The 15,059-nt window shown below is 34.6% G+C and overlaps 1 protein-coding gene across 1 annotated transcript in view; it reads right to left on the reverse strand.

The window, feature by feature from the left end:
* MALRD1 (MAM and LDL receptor class A domain containing 1) overlaps positions 1 to 15,059 on the reverse strand; it is a 236,730-nt gene that overhangs the window by 200,130 nt on the left and 21,541 nt on the right. Inside the window, exons 8-9 of the mRNA XM_085565894.1 lie at positions 9,938 to 10,030; positions 4,768 to 4,975 (exon numbers count right to left, since the gene is read on the reverse strand). Of these exons, the coding sequence (XP_085422020.1) occupies positions 4,768 to 4,975; positions 9,938 to 10,030 (301 nt within the window). The remainder of the gene's footprint in view (positions 1 to 4,767; positions 4,976 to 9,937; positions 10,031 to 15,059) is intronic.

Here is a 15,059-nt window from a genome sequence, read left to right on the forward strand (position 1 = left end):
TCAGCAAAACAGAAATGAAAATAGAAAGGAAACAAAAACTTGCTTCCATTTTAACAGTATGTCAAATTTGATTTTTTTTAACCCATGTGAATACATCAATATATCTTAACTAGTGAAAAAGTAAATTATTACACCATTTCTACAAAATCCAGTGATGAGGCCAGGAAAAAAAATTTGTTCCCCAAAACCTTTTTGAGTTTCAAGAATAAGTGTAGGTTAATGAAGCCATAAAATACACTGAAAAGGTTTTTCAATTAATAGAAAACCATTCCAATATATTAAAAAGAAAAAAAAAAAAACCAACAACAAACAAACAGCAAAATAAAACAAAAACAAACAGAACAAAACAAAACATGTTTCCAGAGCACAGAGAGGTTAAATGGGAATGTTTTTTTTTTTTCTTTGACTAGTTTACTTTATTTATCCCATCTCCTCCTGATCCTCCAGGGGTAAAACACAGCAGTTCTGTTAACTAGGCTGGGTTACCAGCCAAGTCATACTGCTTCAGCTTTGCTAGCCTGCAACTGCATAAAAGTTTTCAATCCTGCTCTGAGAGCTCAACCAAATGAACACAAATGGGGACATTCAGCTGGTCTCTCCACCAGGCTGGTATTTCCCTGAACAACAGTACAGAATGAGGAGGGTGCTTCCCTCATTCCATATGGCAACACCTAAGTGTCTTTGGAATTTGAGGTAATAACTATCATTATAAACAGAAACCAAAGAGCCTCTTTGCGATTAATATTTTGTCATTTCTGGCTAACATTTTATGTCATCCCATGAAATGAAGGATTACACATATACCTTCTTTCTGAGTGTCTGTGGACTTTCCCTTTCAGTTTGTGATTAATTTTATTTACCCAGAATTTGTTAAAAGTTTTGTACAGAAATGTCACAGACGGCCACAGATCATCCAGCCTGAACTTCCTCATTTCATAAGTCATTAGGCAGATGACTCATAACTCTCATAGGTGAGATGGCCTCAAACCCTTCTGAAAAGACTCAGCTCCCTTGCTTAGGGTTAAGAGAGCTCTGCAGAGGTCACATATGCTTGGAGCTGCTCTTGTGAAACACAAAGGCAGTCAGTGCTACACAGTGCTGCTCAGAAGTGAAGTCTGTGAAAATAGCATTGATGTAGCTCCTTGTTCTCCCCATGCACATACCATATCAATGAACAGGTACCGACACTTTCAGGCAAAATCAGCATCACAGGAAATGCACAACTGTTTAGTAAAACAAATGTTTCAGACTAAAAAGTGCTCTTTCCACTTTAATGTTGAATGGTAATAAAAATATTTGTGTCTCTGCTCACCTGCTGTGGAAGGTTTCAAGGATTTGCAATTGTAAATTGCTATACTATAAATGAAATTATGTAAAAACTACACAGCTTTAAAATTATACAGGTTTCCTTCATTCTACATATTCCATATTAATAAATTATACAAATCCTATGAAAAGCTGAGACTATTTAAGATAATACTAGAAGTGTTAAATTAAATGCAGAAGCAGTAAAGATGGCTGTTTTAAAAAAGCTTCTAATTAAGATAAATGGAAGTGATCCTCTTTCAGAAATACCTATTGGATGACCCCACCCCACAATAATTTTGAATTTACATGGATGCTGATGAGCAGGTAGTTTCTAGAAAGACTATTCCATCAAAATGTGATACTACTTGAAAATAGCAAGTGCTTCCTAGACTTGTTTACAAGCTGTATTCATGGGTTTATAAGTGTTGTGAAGGTGACATAAATAATGTAAAATAATAATAAGTATAGTATTTAAATATTAGTTATTTGACACAGTATTTAGTACAAAACTTCCTTTATATTGGGTGGGAAATAAAGAAAAGGCATCAGCATGAAAGGGATCTTTATAGTCCTTTAAATTATCCAAGTTTTGCTTCTCACTTTCTGTTTGAATATATTAACTAGGTTTTCATAACTTGCTATCATTCACTGAAATAAAAAATTTAGGAGGGATCACAAGTAAGAGGTTTCAGAAAAGACATAATGAAAATGTAGAATTTAATAGTAAAATCTGTACTTTCATAACTTGTCACTCCATTAGATTCATAGATTTTAACAATTCAAAGATGGTTACTCATATGCGTGTTTCCTAGACAATTTCCTAATTCTTGAGACTTTTAAATTTCATAGACTTAAAAATAAATAAAGAAATATATATATACAATGAGCATAGATTATACCAAATATTAGGAAGCACTGCAAAATGTTTATGTGTTTGTTCTTGTAATAAAATCTGTTATTATAATACTATTCATGACAAATCAACATGACAAAAGAGAAACATTATTTTTAAATTCTTTATTATAATGAAATAAAGAAACTCCTAAAGGAGAGGAATCCTTCACATTAAGTAACAGCTGTCTGCCATTGTTTTTGTGCAGTAGGGGACCTGTCAGCTCTTTCAGTACCTGAGAACACTTGAACAAAGGAAGCTACTGACAATATGTCCAAGGATAGATGCTACAAGACCTAATAAAGGCTAAATCTGGTACATTGTTGTACCAGATAGGAAATTTTACTGAAAATCAATATGAATGAATATAGTGAACTCTAAACATCATGGAGGAGAATATTAAGATCTTGTGGAAAATTGATATAATGTGAATAAAAGAACAAAGAATAAAAATAAATAAGAACTTTTTTTTTTACACCTTTTTTTCTCAATACAGTGGAAAGTGTCTAAAATATTAATCTTCTAAGCTGACCAAAATGCTGAGTAGCTATATTCCATTAGGGCCCTCTTTCCTGAAAAGGAGTGTGGGAAGCATGCAAGACAATATTATCCATTAAAATGGGTCAACTTTAACAATAATTATTGCTATTGTAAAGATCACACACTTTTGTGTGCTCTTTTCTTCTCAGCCAGTAGTCAGAGAAATAAGCAACTACTATTGGTACTTATACTTCACAAAAGAACCTTTTTCCACCCTCTTTTTGGAGGATGAATGTACTTTTGTGCACTCCAATGAAATGATACCTCTTCAAACTGTGAATATTTCAACACATAGTTAAGCAAACAATGCCCAATTCCACAGAAAAACCAAAGTTAATTGCAGAAGCAGCAGCAGAGAATGGAGCACTACACAGAGCTATTGAAGAACATTTGCGACTGGTTGTGGCTTTCATCATTCCTTGTCCAAGCATCCTAACTCTGGAGATTCCACAAAGGACAATGTTATGGCCATCAGGTCATTTTGTGCCAAATCTCAATTTTTTTCTGACCCATCAGCATCACCATAATGGAAGAAATATTCCCAAAAATTCTACTGTTATCTTTGAAATCCTGACTAGATCTAGGTAATTTGTAATCTTTTGGGTTACCTAGCATCAATGTCTGAGGCATAACCCTTTAAATGTTTGGAGTTATCTTAATTTTCACCATGTGTAGTATGATTAAAAGCTCCCTTCAACTATGACAATTATTTTTCATCATCTTTTGAAATCTAAAAATTATTCTTTTTTATTTCCAGTTGCTCTACACCACAATTCTCTTTCATTGTTATGAAGTGGGGTCATTGAATTGCTGAGAAATAAAGTCCAGCTTTGAAAATACAATTAACTTTCACTCCATTCCTCCAAAAGACCTTACAAGGACTCTCCATACTCCTACCAGTGGATGCCGGACAGATACAGAGTTAGCAGCAGAGGGTCAAGCCTTGTAAAAATCAAAAGGAGTTCTCGGAGAGGGAACCCTTACAGACTTTAATGTTTGCTTAGATTCTACCCAGAGATAAAACAGTATGTACTTTCTATTTAAAATGTTATTTCAGCATATGCACATATTAGTTGTTTCAGAGATAGTTCCCACATGGTTATTTAAGTAATTGAAAAAAATTCAGTATTCATATTGTGAGTTAAAAAGATGGCTTGCAGTCACAAATATTTCCTGAAGTCTCACCAAGGAATTAGAAAATAAAACATTATCAGTGTTTTTAATCCTGCTACCTTGAGCAATACACAAAAATTTAATTGGCACATCCCAGTAGCAATATATATCATCACCAGTATCTTAAATATGTACACATTTTTTTATGTTAAACACATATTTAAGTATTACTACCACAGGCAAACATACATACTTATGCATGCCCTATAATATTAATTTTAGAAATGATAGGGTCCGTAAAGACATTTTCACATAGAGGTCTAAAATTCAGAATTATTACAGACATTTTTCAGTAATTTTAATTTTTTTCTTTTTACTCTTCATTGTACACAAGAAACTGTGGCTTCTAAACAAACTTACCTTCAGCTGCAAATATAATGAAAATGTAGCTTCCGGACTACATTTTTGTGGTGATTTGTATCATAGTGCAAATATAATTTCATTTAATAAATTTTCTGACAGTAATTCACAAACGCTCTAAAAAACTGTAGAAAACTGTTTAGAGAACAAATCCCAATGCAGATTTCACTCCCTTGCAAATTAGGTTTATAGAAGTCATACACAGGGAATATATTTAAGCAAAAATACAGTAAATGTTGTATTTCAGCATATTATTAAACAAATTACTAGCTGTATCTAAAACATGATAATGAGGCCAGACAGAGGAACACAAAGCAACGGAAAGAAGAAAATGCAATGAACAATTCTTTTGACCTGTATGTCATTAAATATTCTGGGGAAAAGAAGCCATATAAATTTCAAATTTTTTTTCTAGTGATTGGTTGAATTGAAGCATTTAGGTTTCCCTGCACTCCTCAGCAGGCTGGCCCTCTAAAGAAATGGGATTCACTCACAGAAGCTGGCTGGGTCCTCATCGCTGCCATCAGGGCAGTCCGGGTGAGAGTCACAGGCTGATCCAGGGGCCTTGAGCTGCCCAGCCCTGCAGGGGGATTCTTCCAAGGAGCAGGAACCTGCTGGCTCTGATTGTGCAGTATCCAAGAGCTGGATGCTATTCAGGCAGATGAAGCCTGCCCTACTCTGGAGTGTTCCTTTAAACACAAGCTGACAATTGTTACAATTAAAATACTTGCATTAACAGTGGAGGAAAACTGATTTTTATTTACACAATACAGTTTTAGAGGCAAAAAGTACTTCGTAATTTCCATTGCAAAACTGTGATAAATTTCAGACCAGAACCTGAATTTTTTTATGGCTGTCTTGGGCTGAAATTATGGAAAATTTTAAGCTGAAGTTTGATGAATTCCAAGAGTGAAGTTAAAAAGAAAAAAAGACTATTTTAAAGAAAAACTACCAGTCTCATAAACCTTTAGAGTAATGTCCCTGTGCTTTAGAAAGGTGTCCTGAATTTTAAGATCCTAAAGACTCCATCTTCCTTTCTGAACTGTCTTCAAAACCTCATTTTGCAGATCTCCAAGAGAAAATTTCCAGTTACAGGTGTGTAAATTGGGCTGGGGAATGTCCTCAGATACCAGTTGGAATAGCAGAGCTTAACAACTGAAAACTGTTTCACCATTTAAAAGAGAGGTGAAAGTGAAAGTGGTGAAAGCAAAAGTTGTGAAAATGAAAGTGGCGAAAGTCAAAACAAAAGTAGAGAAAGTGAAAGTAGTGAAGGTGAAAGTGAAAGTTGTGAAAGTTGTGAAAGTGAAAGCCAAAGTCGTGAAAGCAAAAGTGAAAGTTTTGAAAGTGCTGAAAGTATTGAAACTGCTGAAAGTGGTAGTGGTGAAATTGAAAGTGAAAGTAGTGAAAGTAGCAAAAGTGAAAGCGAAAGGCGTGAAAGTAAAAGTAATGGTTGTGAAAGCAAAAGCTGTGAAAATGAAAGTGAAAGTAGTAAAAGTGAAAGTAGTGAAAGAAAGTAGTGAAAGAAAAGCAGAAAGAGAAAGAAGTGAAATTGAAAGCAGAAGTAGTGAAAGCAAAAGTTGGAAAGTAGTGAAAGGGAAAGCAAAAATTATGAAAGCAAAAGAAGTGAAAGTGAAAGCAAAAATTGTGAAAGTTGGGAACGTAGAAGTGTTGAAAGTGATGAAAGTGGTGAAAGTGCTGAAAGTTGTGGCAGTGGTGAAAGTGGTGGAAGTGGTGAAAGGGATGAAACTGAAACAGAGTAAAAACTTAACAAAGTAAAAATCCATTTTGATTTAAGTAAAATGTACCTCTTCGAGCTTATTAACATAGGTAAAATATGTTGTTTAGTCTAATAACTACAGCACTAGCAAAATTGTCCTAGCTAAGGAAGAGATAAGAAAGACTCCTCAAATCTTAAAACAGACAAAGCAAATAACCCAAGAGTTCTTTCTGTACTTTCTAAAAAAAACTAAGTAGAAGTGTAACAAGCGGTAAGTGTAACACAAAATCAACAAAATAAACATACATGAATCTATTATAAAATTCTACATATATAAAAATTACCCAAAAACATAAAGATCAAGAGTTCTCAAAAGTGCACATATCCATTTAAAAAAAAATATCCCCACATGCATCCACAGTGCTGTAAATAAACATACCATTCCCTACAAATCTTTATTAAAATTGTAGCTTTAATTTTTCATCCTCGTTTCAAAAGCGGTGAAAGCGGTGAAAGTGAAAGCAAAAGAGATTAAAATGAAAGTGTGAAAGTGAAAGTTGTGAAAAAGAAAATGAAAGCTGTGAAAGCAAAAACTGAAAACAAAAGCGAAAGTAATGATGACAAAAGTGAAAGTGAAAGCAGTGAAAACGAAAGTTGTGAATACTAAAGTAAAAGTGAAAGCTGTGAAAGCGAAAAAGTGACAGTGCAAGTGAAAGTAGTGAAACCAAAAATGAATATGTAGGCTGTGGAAGCGAAAGTGAAAGCAAGAAAAGTAAAGAAACAAAATTGAAAATGAAAGTAGGGAGAGCAAAAGCAAAAGTGAAAACTGTGAAACTGAAAGAAGTGGGAGAAAAGTGAAAGTAGTTGAAACGAAAGTGAAAGCTGCAAAACTGAACGTGAAAGCAAAAGAATTGAAACAAAAACTGAAAGTAGTGAAACTGAAAGCAAAAGTAGTGAAACCAAAAGTTAAAGTACTGAAAGTGAAAGTGAAAGCAAAAGAATTGAAACCAAAAGGGAAAGTAGCAAAATCAAAAGTGAAACCAATAGAGTGAAAGTGAAAGCAATGAAAGTGAAAAAGAATGCGAAAGTAGTGGAAGCAAAAGAAGTGAAAGCAAAAGCAGTGAAAGCAAAAGTAAATGCTAAAGCTATGACAGTTGGGAATATAAAAGGCTTGAAAGAGGAGGAAGTGGAAAAAGTGAAAACTAAATTTGCAAAAATGAAAGCAAAACAGTGAAACCAAAAGCAAAAGTAGTGAAAGCGAAAGTGAAAGCAAAATAACTGAAACAGAAAGTTAAAGTAGTGAAACAGAAAGTGAAAACAGTGAAAGAGAAGGTGAAAGTAGTGAAACCGAAACTGAAAGCAGTGAAATTGAAAATGGAAGTAGTGAAACGGAAAGGGAAAGTCGTGAAACTGAAAGAGAAGGCAAAAGAACTGAAACCGAAAGTGAAAGTAGTGAAACTGAAAGCAAAAGTGGTGAAACCGAAAGAGAAACTAGCAAAACCGAAAGTAATGAAAGTGAAAATTACTTCAAAAGCAGTGAAAGCTAAAACAGTAAAAGCAAAAGCAGTGAAAGCAAAACTAAATGCTCAAGCTGTGAGAGTTGGGAATAGGAAAGGCTTGAAAGAGGAGGAAGTGGAGAAAGTGAAAACTAAATTTGTGAAACTGAAAGCAAAAGTAGTGAAACCAAAAGTGAGAGCACTGAAACAAAAAGTGAAAATAGTGGAACCAAAAGTGAAATTACAGAAAGTGAACATAATGAAACTGAAAGTGAAAGTAGTGGAACCGAAAGTGAAAGTAGCAAAATCGAAAGTGAAAGTGACAGTAATGAAAGTCAAAATTTCTGCAGAAGTAGTGAAAAGTAAAACAGTGAAAGTAAAAGCAGTGAAAGCAAAAGTAAATGCTAAAGCTGTGACAGTTGGGAATATAAAAGGCTTGAAAGAGGAGGAAGTGGAGAAAGTGAAAGCTAAATTTGTGAAACTGAAAGCAAAAGTAGTGAAACAGAAAGTGAAAGTGGTGAAACCGAAAGTGAAAGCAAAAGAATTGAAACCAAAAATGAAATTAGTGAAACAGAAAGTGAAATCAAAATAATTGAAACTGAAAGTGAAAGTAGCAAAATCGAAAGTGAAAGCAATGAAAGTGAAAATGAATGTGATAGTAGTGAAAGCAAAAGCAGTGAAAGCAAAAGTAAACGCTAAAGCTGTGACATTTGGGAATATGAAAGGCTTGAAAGAGGTGGGAGGGCAAAAAGTGAAAACTAATTTTGTGAAATTGAAAGCAAAATTAGTGAAATCGAAAATGGAAGTAGTGAAACATAAAGCGAAAGTAGTGAAACAAAGTGAAAGCAAAACAATTGAAACTGAAAGTGAAAGAACAGAATCTGAAAGTGCAAGCAAAAGAATTGAAACTGAAAACGAAAGTAGCAAAATCGAAAGTGAAAGTGATGAAAGTGAAAATTACTGCAAAAGTAGTGAAAGCGAAAACAGTGAAAGCAAAAGCAGTGAAAGCAAAAGTAAATGCTCAAGCTGTGACAGTTGGGAATATGAAAGGCCTGAAAGAGGAGGAAGTGGAGAAAGTGAAAACTAAATTCATGAAACTGAAAGTTAAATAGTGAAACCAAAAGTGAAAGCGGTGAAACAGAAAGTGAAAGTGGTGAAACCGAAAGTGAAAGTAGTGAAAGTGGTGAAACCAAAAGTGAAAGTAGTCAAAGGGAAAGCGAAATCACAAGATGTGGAAATGGAAGTAAAAGTCATGATTGTGAAAGTGAAAGCTGTGAACATCAAACCAAAAAAGGTGAAAACGAAAGTGAAATTTCTGAAAGTGAAAGCTGTGAAAGTGAAAGTTGTGGGAGCAAAAGTGAGAGTAATAAAAGTCAAAGTGAAAGCAAAGTGAAAATGAACGTGGATTGAAAGCAAAAGTTAAAGCAAAAGTAGTGAAAGTGAAAGTGGTGAAAGTGAAATGGAAAGTAGTGAAAGTGAAAGCAATGAAATCGAAAGTGACAGTTGTGAACCTTAGGATGTGAATGTCGTGAAAATGGTGAAAGTGGTCTAAGTGGTGAAAGTGAAAGCAGAAGTTGTAAAAGCGAAAGTGAAAATATTGAAAATGAAAGTGAAAGTGAATGCTTTGAAAGCAAAAGTGAAAGCTAAATAAGTGAAAACGAAAGTGAAAGTAGTGAAAACAAAAGTGAAAGATAAAGTGGTGGAAGAGAAAGTAGAAGTAGTGGAAGTGAAAGTGAAAGCAAAAGTGATGAAAGTGAAAGAAACCAAAGTTGTGAAAGCGGAACTTGTAAAGTCGTGCACATGAAAGCAGATGTTTAATTATTTTTAGATACTACAGATAACTTAATTACACATCTACTTTTTTATTCAAAGTCGCCCTGTGGGAAAAGGAGAGACAGGCAACAACACACCCTTAGAAACTATTAGCTTACTGAAATGCATTAATTCTAACATCTGTCAAAACATCAATTCCTGCAGTAGGCTTAGTTTTTGTCCTTTCATAGAGATTATATTTTCAGCTGATTGCTGAAACAGTAAAATATGGTGGTTATTTACAGAACTACAAAAAAAACCCCCAAAACAAACCTGTAAATGGAAAGTCACTTAAAATGGTAATGTGTAAATTAATATAAAAATTAAGTAGCTGAAATTTCAAAGAAAAGGTATCTTCCTTGGTAATTCCTGAGTTGGACTCAGATGACTAATTAGAATCAGATGAGATTTGTATTCATTTTCTTGCATATTATTCAAGTGCAGCAGCATCTGTACGTCATGTTTGTAGATGTTTGTAGATGTTTTCTTGAGCTACAGACAGAAATTCACTCATACTGAAGCAATAAAAAAAAAAGCAAGACATTCAATATACACACAATTTTAACTAATTTTTAGGCTTCCTAAAACAATGAAGTAAAGGATCTTCAAAAATTGAGCACATGCCTTTTTCATTCATACCTTTGTATTTTCTAGCCCTATTGGTAGCTGTATATTCACTTTGACAAATTCCTTCTTAGTCAAGATGCTGGTTTCCCACAAGAGATGCTCCTCCTGTAAAATGTAGAAAACAATGTTATAAAGATAATTTTTTTTCCTTCAGGAGTTGAGGCCGTTTTTTATCCATCTTTTCATCTCCCAGACAAACAACCACTATATACAAAATTACTCTATGTGAAAAAATACAGCTTCTCATATTCATTTACAATCTTTGCACTGAGGTCCATTGAAGAGAGGGAAAACAACACATATTTACTGTGACTAAACAGACTAATAATATATTTATCAGGAGTTGAATTGGCAGAATTAATGTCAATTAATATGTAAATTAAGCCATGTTATTGCTGAATTTAACAATATGTTTCCATGGTGTTCTCCACATAAGCTTCTTTTTCATAAATAACTGCTTATATTATTGTTGTGTATTTAATTAGATTTAATTGTCTTAGAACTGAAGTTTGGGTCTACCAAAATTACCCAATCAATTGTGCTAAAAACAGTTTTTTATTTTTTTAATCTGTAAAGCAAGCACACAGAGTACAATCTAACAACTTTTACTCATGACCCGAGTTACCTTAATCCTCCCATTTTAATTCAACCTCCTAAGGGTAACAGGAAGAAGGTATGGTAAGACTGTCTTTATGCAAGCACTGCAAGCCCTTTTGGTTCAATAATCTGACAAAAGTATCTCATGCTCACTCTGCTTCTGGTCATGATCCCACTTGGAGCATACTGAGGCATAAAGGCAGCGGAAATTTGAACTTTATATACCCACACAAAACCTTTTCAAGAAGCAGTTGCAAAACAGAGCAAAACTAAAAAGACAAGAAAAACCCACAGGATAAGTTAATATAAGCTATACATACAGACAGACTTATCATTAAAAATATCAATATTGAGACTACTTTTAGGAAGCTGCAAAGTATTTATCATACCATTTCCACAAAGGCTATTACAGAATTAGTGGCAGTTCAGAAAAAGATGCAAAGCAGGATAAGAGAAATGGAAAGTCTCTTGTATGATGAGAAATTGAAAGTATAAAAACAATATCTTACAGGAGATTAATAAAAAGGGTTATGATAGGCATGTGAAATGTTATCAATACGATATACATGGACAGTTATATTTTTGCTGTTTTATAATATAAAAGAGAGGAGAAAAGTGTTGTCTACTGCTTGATAGGCTGTGAGCCAGCAGAAGAACATTGAAATTATTTGTGATGTGCAGAAAATTACTGCTCTTTTTTTACCAAGGCCATTCTGATATATTATAAAGCTGGAAGATTAAATTCCCATTGAACATGTGTTCAAAGATCACAAAAAAAAAAAAAAAAAAATTGATAACTGCAAAACAGGGCCAAGGCAACACACTAATTTCAAACACTCAATGACAGACAAAATCAAATTGGATAAAGCACATGGCATACTTGATTTCAAAAATAAAAGTCAGCTGTAAGTTTCTACATTAGTACAGGATGTATTTGTTCACTTCTTTACATTACATATTCAGCAAAATTCTTTCAATATTGAGAACACCTCATTCTGTGTAAAACTTGCTTCATTTTACTAAACAATTCCGCTTCTAAAGGAAATCTATCAGCCTACATTAGGCACACATGAGACACAGAAAAGGATGATGTACTAGGAACCATAGGCTGTGGTTAAATCTCTGTTCTTATTTAACATGCTCCCCACCACCTGCATGTACAAACCCTTTAAACACATTTGTATATCTTTTGGGAAGCACTGCATTTGCTGTGTATTTCACTGGATGCACCTCAATATTATAATTTTGTTCACATTCAGATAACAGCTTAGAAACCCATTCCCATGACCATTTTTCTCCCAAACTAATTTTACTACAAATAGCTTGTAGCAGTAAACCTGAGTTTTCTGCACAGTAGCTAGACATTCTGGGATTTTTATTTACACTGAAAGCTGTAAGTCACCTCAGATGAAACAATATTTTAAGCGGATTTTACCCCGTGATTTTATACAGCTCTAATAAGTCAACAATAATTTCTCTTCCTCATAATACTTGTAGTATTCACACTGCTTATCATATTCTTCCACCTCCTTGCTCCAAATAGGTTAACCCCTCTAGCACATTCCTTGTGTCACTAGTTTTTTTCTAAAATATGGAAGGTGTTGTTTTTCCAATAGTTTCCTTCCAGATTTATTTTGGTGATGCAGGGGAGCAGTTGCTCAAGACAACTTTATTCCCCTTACTATATATTACTATCACTAAACAACCTTTTGTAAAGCTAAAATGGAAAAGAATTGTTCCTTTTCCCAAAAATGTTCTGGGTTTTTTTTTTGTTTGTTTGTTTGTTTTTTTCTGAGATAATGCTGCTCAGATTTGAAGAATGGAAGAGAAATCACAACTTTTTATATTTTGTCACTACTTCTCTTTTCAGAGTGTAATTTGCAACAAAGGCTTATTTTCTCTCCCACAATGATTAATCAACTTTATCTTCTGCAGAGGAGTGTACTCACATGACTTTTGCAAGTGTTGTTCAACAGATAGAAAAATTTTAGTGCATGAGGATACAAATATACTTGCATGTATAAGCATTAGTTGAAATTATCTTTTATTGCTTAATTTCTGTATTTTTCAAAGCCGTATAAGATGTAAAGATTAAGACAATAAAAGGAAGAATAAGCCCATTACTTAAGAGGAGTAAAAAGCAATTAATAAACATCAAGTGGTAGACTCAACATTATATTATTTGGTTTCTATTTTTGCCAAAAATGTTAAAATTTATCTGTCAGTTAACAGACAGTGAATTTTGTTAATTGAATGTACAAACTGGGGAATGAGATCCTGGAAAGCAGTGACATGGAAAGGGACCTGGGAGTCCTGGTCAATGACACAGTGAACATGATCCAGCAGTGTCCTGGCAGCCAGGAGGAACAGCCCTGTCCTGGGGGGCATCAGGCACAGCATGGCCAGCTGGGCAAGGGGGGGATTGTCCTGCTCTGCTCTGCACTGGGGCAGCCTCAGCTCGAGTGCTGGGAGCAGTTCTGGGTACTACAAAATAAAAAAGAGATTAAGTTGTCAGAGTGTCCAAAGGACGGCCATGAGGATGGTGGAGGGCATTGAGGGGAAGCCATGTGAGGAGCAGCTGTGGCCTCTTGGGCTGTTCACCATGGAAGAGACTGAGGGAAAACATCATTGGAGTCTACAACTTCCTCATAGGGGAAGAGGACGGTCAGGCACTGATCTCTTCTTTGTGCTCACCAGTGACAGGACCTGAGGAAATGGCCTGAGGTTGTGTCAGGGAGGCTTATGGTGGATACTAGACAAAGTTTCTTCCCCCTGAGGGTGGCTGGGCACTGGAACAGCTCCCTAGGGATATGGTCACAGCACCAAGCCTGACAGAGCTCAAGAAGCATATAGACCATGCTCTCAGACACATGGTGTGACACCTGGGGTGTCCTGTGTAGGGCCAGGAGTTGGACTTCAATTATGCCAGTGTGTACCTTCCAACTCAGGACATTCTATAATTCTGTGAATATTTTATGTTAGTTGAACAGTTAATATTGCTAAATGAGAATTCAAATATGGACCAGAATAGACAAATAATGTTAAAAATACATATAAGCCAGACATACTAAAACTGGAATGGAATCACAAGCTTTTAAGTAAAGATTGCATACTGGAAAGAATATTTTACTATCAACAGCAAGCTCTGAGAAACTTAGGAGAATGTGTTGTTAATTAGATAATTGGGAGAACAAAGGACACATATGGCAGCTAAGGATAAGTACAGTATGTAATTATAGCCAAGATGCTGAACAACACTTAAGAAACTGGAGCAAATTGCTAGCAACCTTATAAGCTAGAGAAATAGAAACTGAGAAACCTGTATTAGCTGCTTCTGATGAGAAGAAAATTATGTTTAGCAGTGTGGTATTTTTTTTCATCATAAGCAGACTTGAAAATTATTTACTTCACTGTATTAAGGTTTTTAACAATCTCACATAACACATGCTTTAAAAAATGTGGTGATTTGCTGTAATGAAATTACTGTAAAATGTGTGTGCAAATTGAAATGTGAGCTTATTTCAAAGAGAAGATGTCAAAAGTTTTCTATTAAACTAAAAGAAAACTGTAATAAAGTTCTGCATAGGTCTGTTCCAGAACCTGATATAATTATAGTGCTGACTAACTGACTGGAGAGTGTGGAGAGTTAGACAAAAAATAGATTTCAAAACAATATAGAAAATACTATATTGGGAGGAATTACAAGCATTGTCAAGAACAACATTTGCATTTAAAATCATCTCAGTATACAGAAACCAGTTTCCAAACCAATAAGACAAAGTTCAAAGACATATGAGTCACAATTAAGAAAGAAACATCAAATAGTCAAATACAGTAATGTTTAATTAAGAGCAGTTTGGCAAACCAACAAGAAAAGAGGAAAAGCTGCAAATTATCATGGACTGCAAAGTAGATGTAAGTAAACAACAGGTTACTATTATTTTCCTTGTCCTTCTTCATACCCAAGAGCAATTTAAATTCCTTGTCTTCCAATTGATACCACAATGTCTATATTAGAAAATATGTTCACTCATCCTTGCTCCCTCTGTTGAAAGAGGAAGGCCAGGGATAAATTTATAACACGTGTCACTTGCCTCTAAGAATAGTACTGAAACTGTAAATTGAGTATAATCCAGTCTCCAAGTGTGTTGGGCTTGTCAGTTCTGGGATTTCGCAAGAGTTATTCAAAGATAAGAGGTTTTGATCAATAAATACAGCTATAGGATGTGCAGGAAACTGCAAGGTACACACAGCTGAGAGGCTGTTTTGAATGACAGCTTCCAGGACAGCAGCTCTGTTGTCTTCCAGGGTCAGAAAAAGCACTCAACTCTCACTTCTATTTCCTAGTATTGGCTAGTTTCAAAGATTCATTTGTCTTTCATAAACAACCTAATGATTCAGTAGCAAAATGTGAAAAAGCCAACTCTCCCTTTATTTCAGTTTAAGAAGTCTTAACCATGAGTCTGTACATTATTTTATTTTTCCTGAAACTACCAGCAGAAGCTTATGTTTCTGAAGATTTTTCTGGCAAACTTTG

The sequence above is a fragment of the Lonchura striata genome, chromosome 2 (genome assembly GCF_050655825.1).
Source record: "Lonchura striata isolate lonStrDom1 chromosome 2, ASM5065582v1, whole genome shotgun sequence".
NCBI classification, from domain to species: domain Eukaryota; kingdom Metazoa; phylum Chordata; class Aves; order Passeriformes; family Estrildidae; genus Lonchura; species Lonchura striata.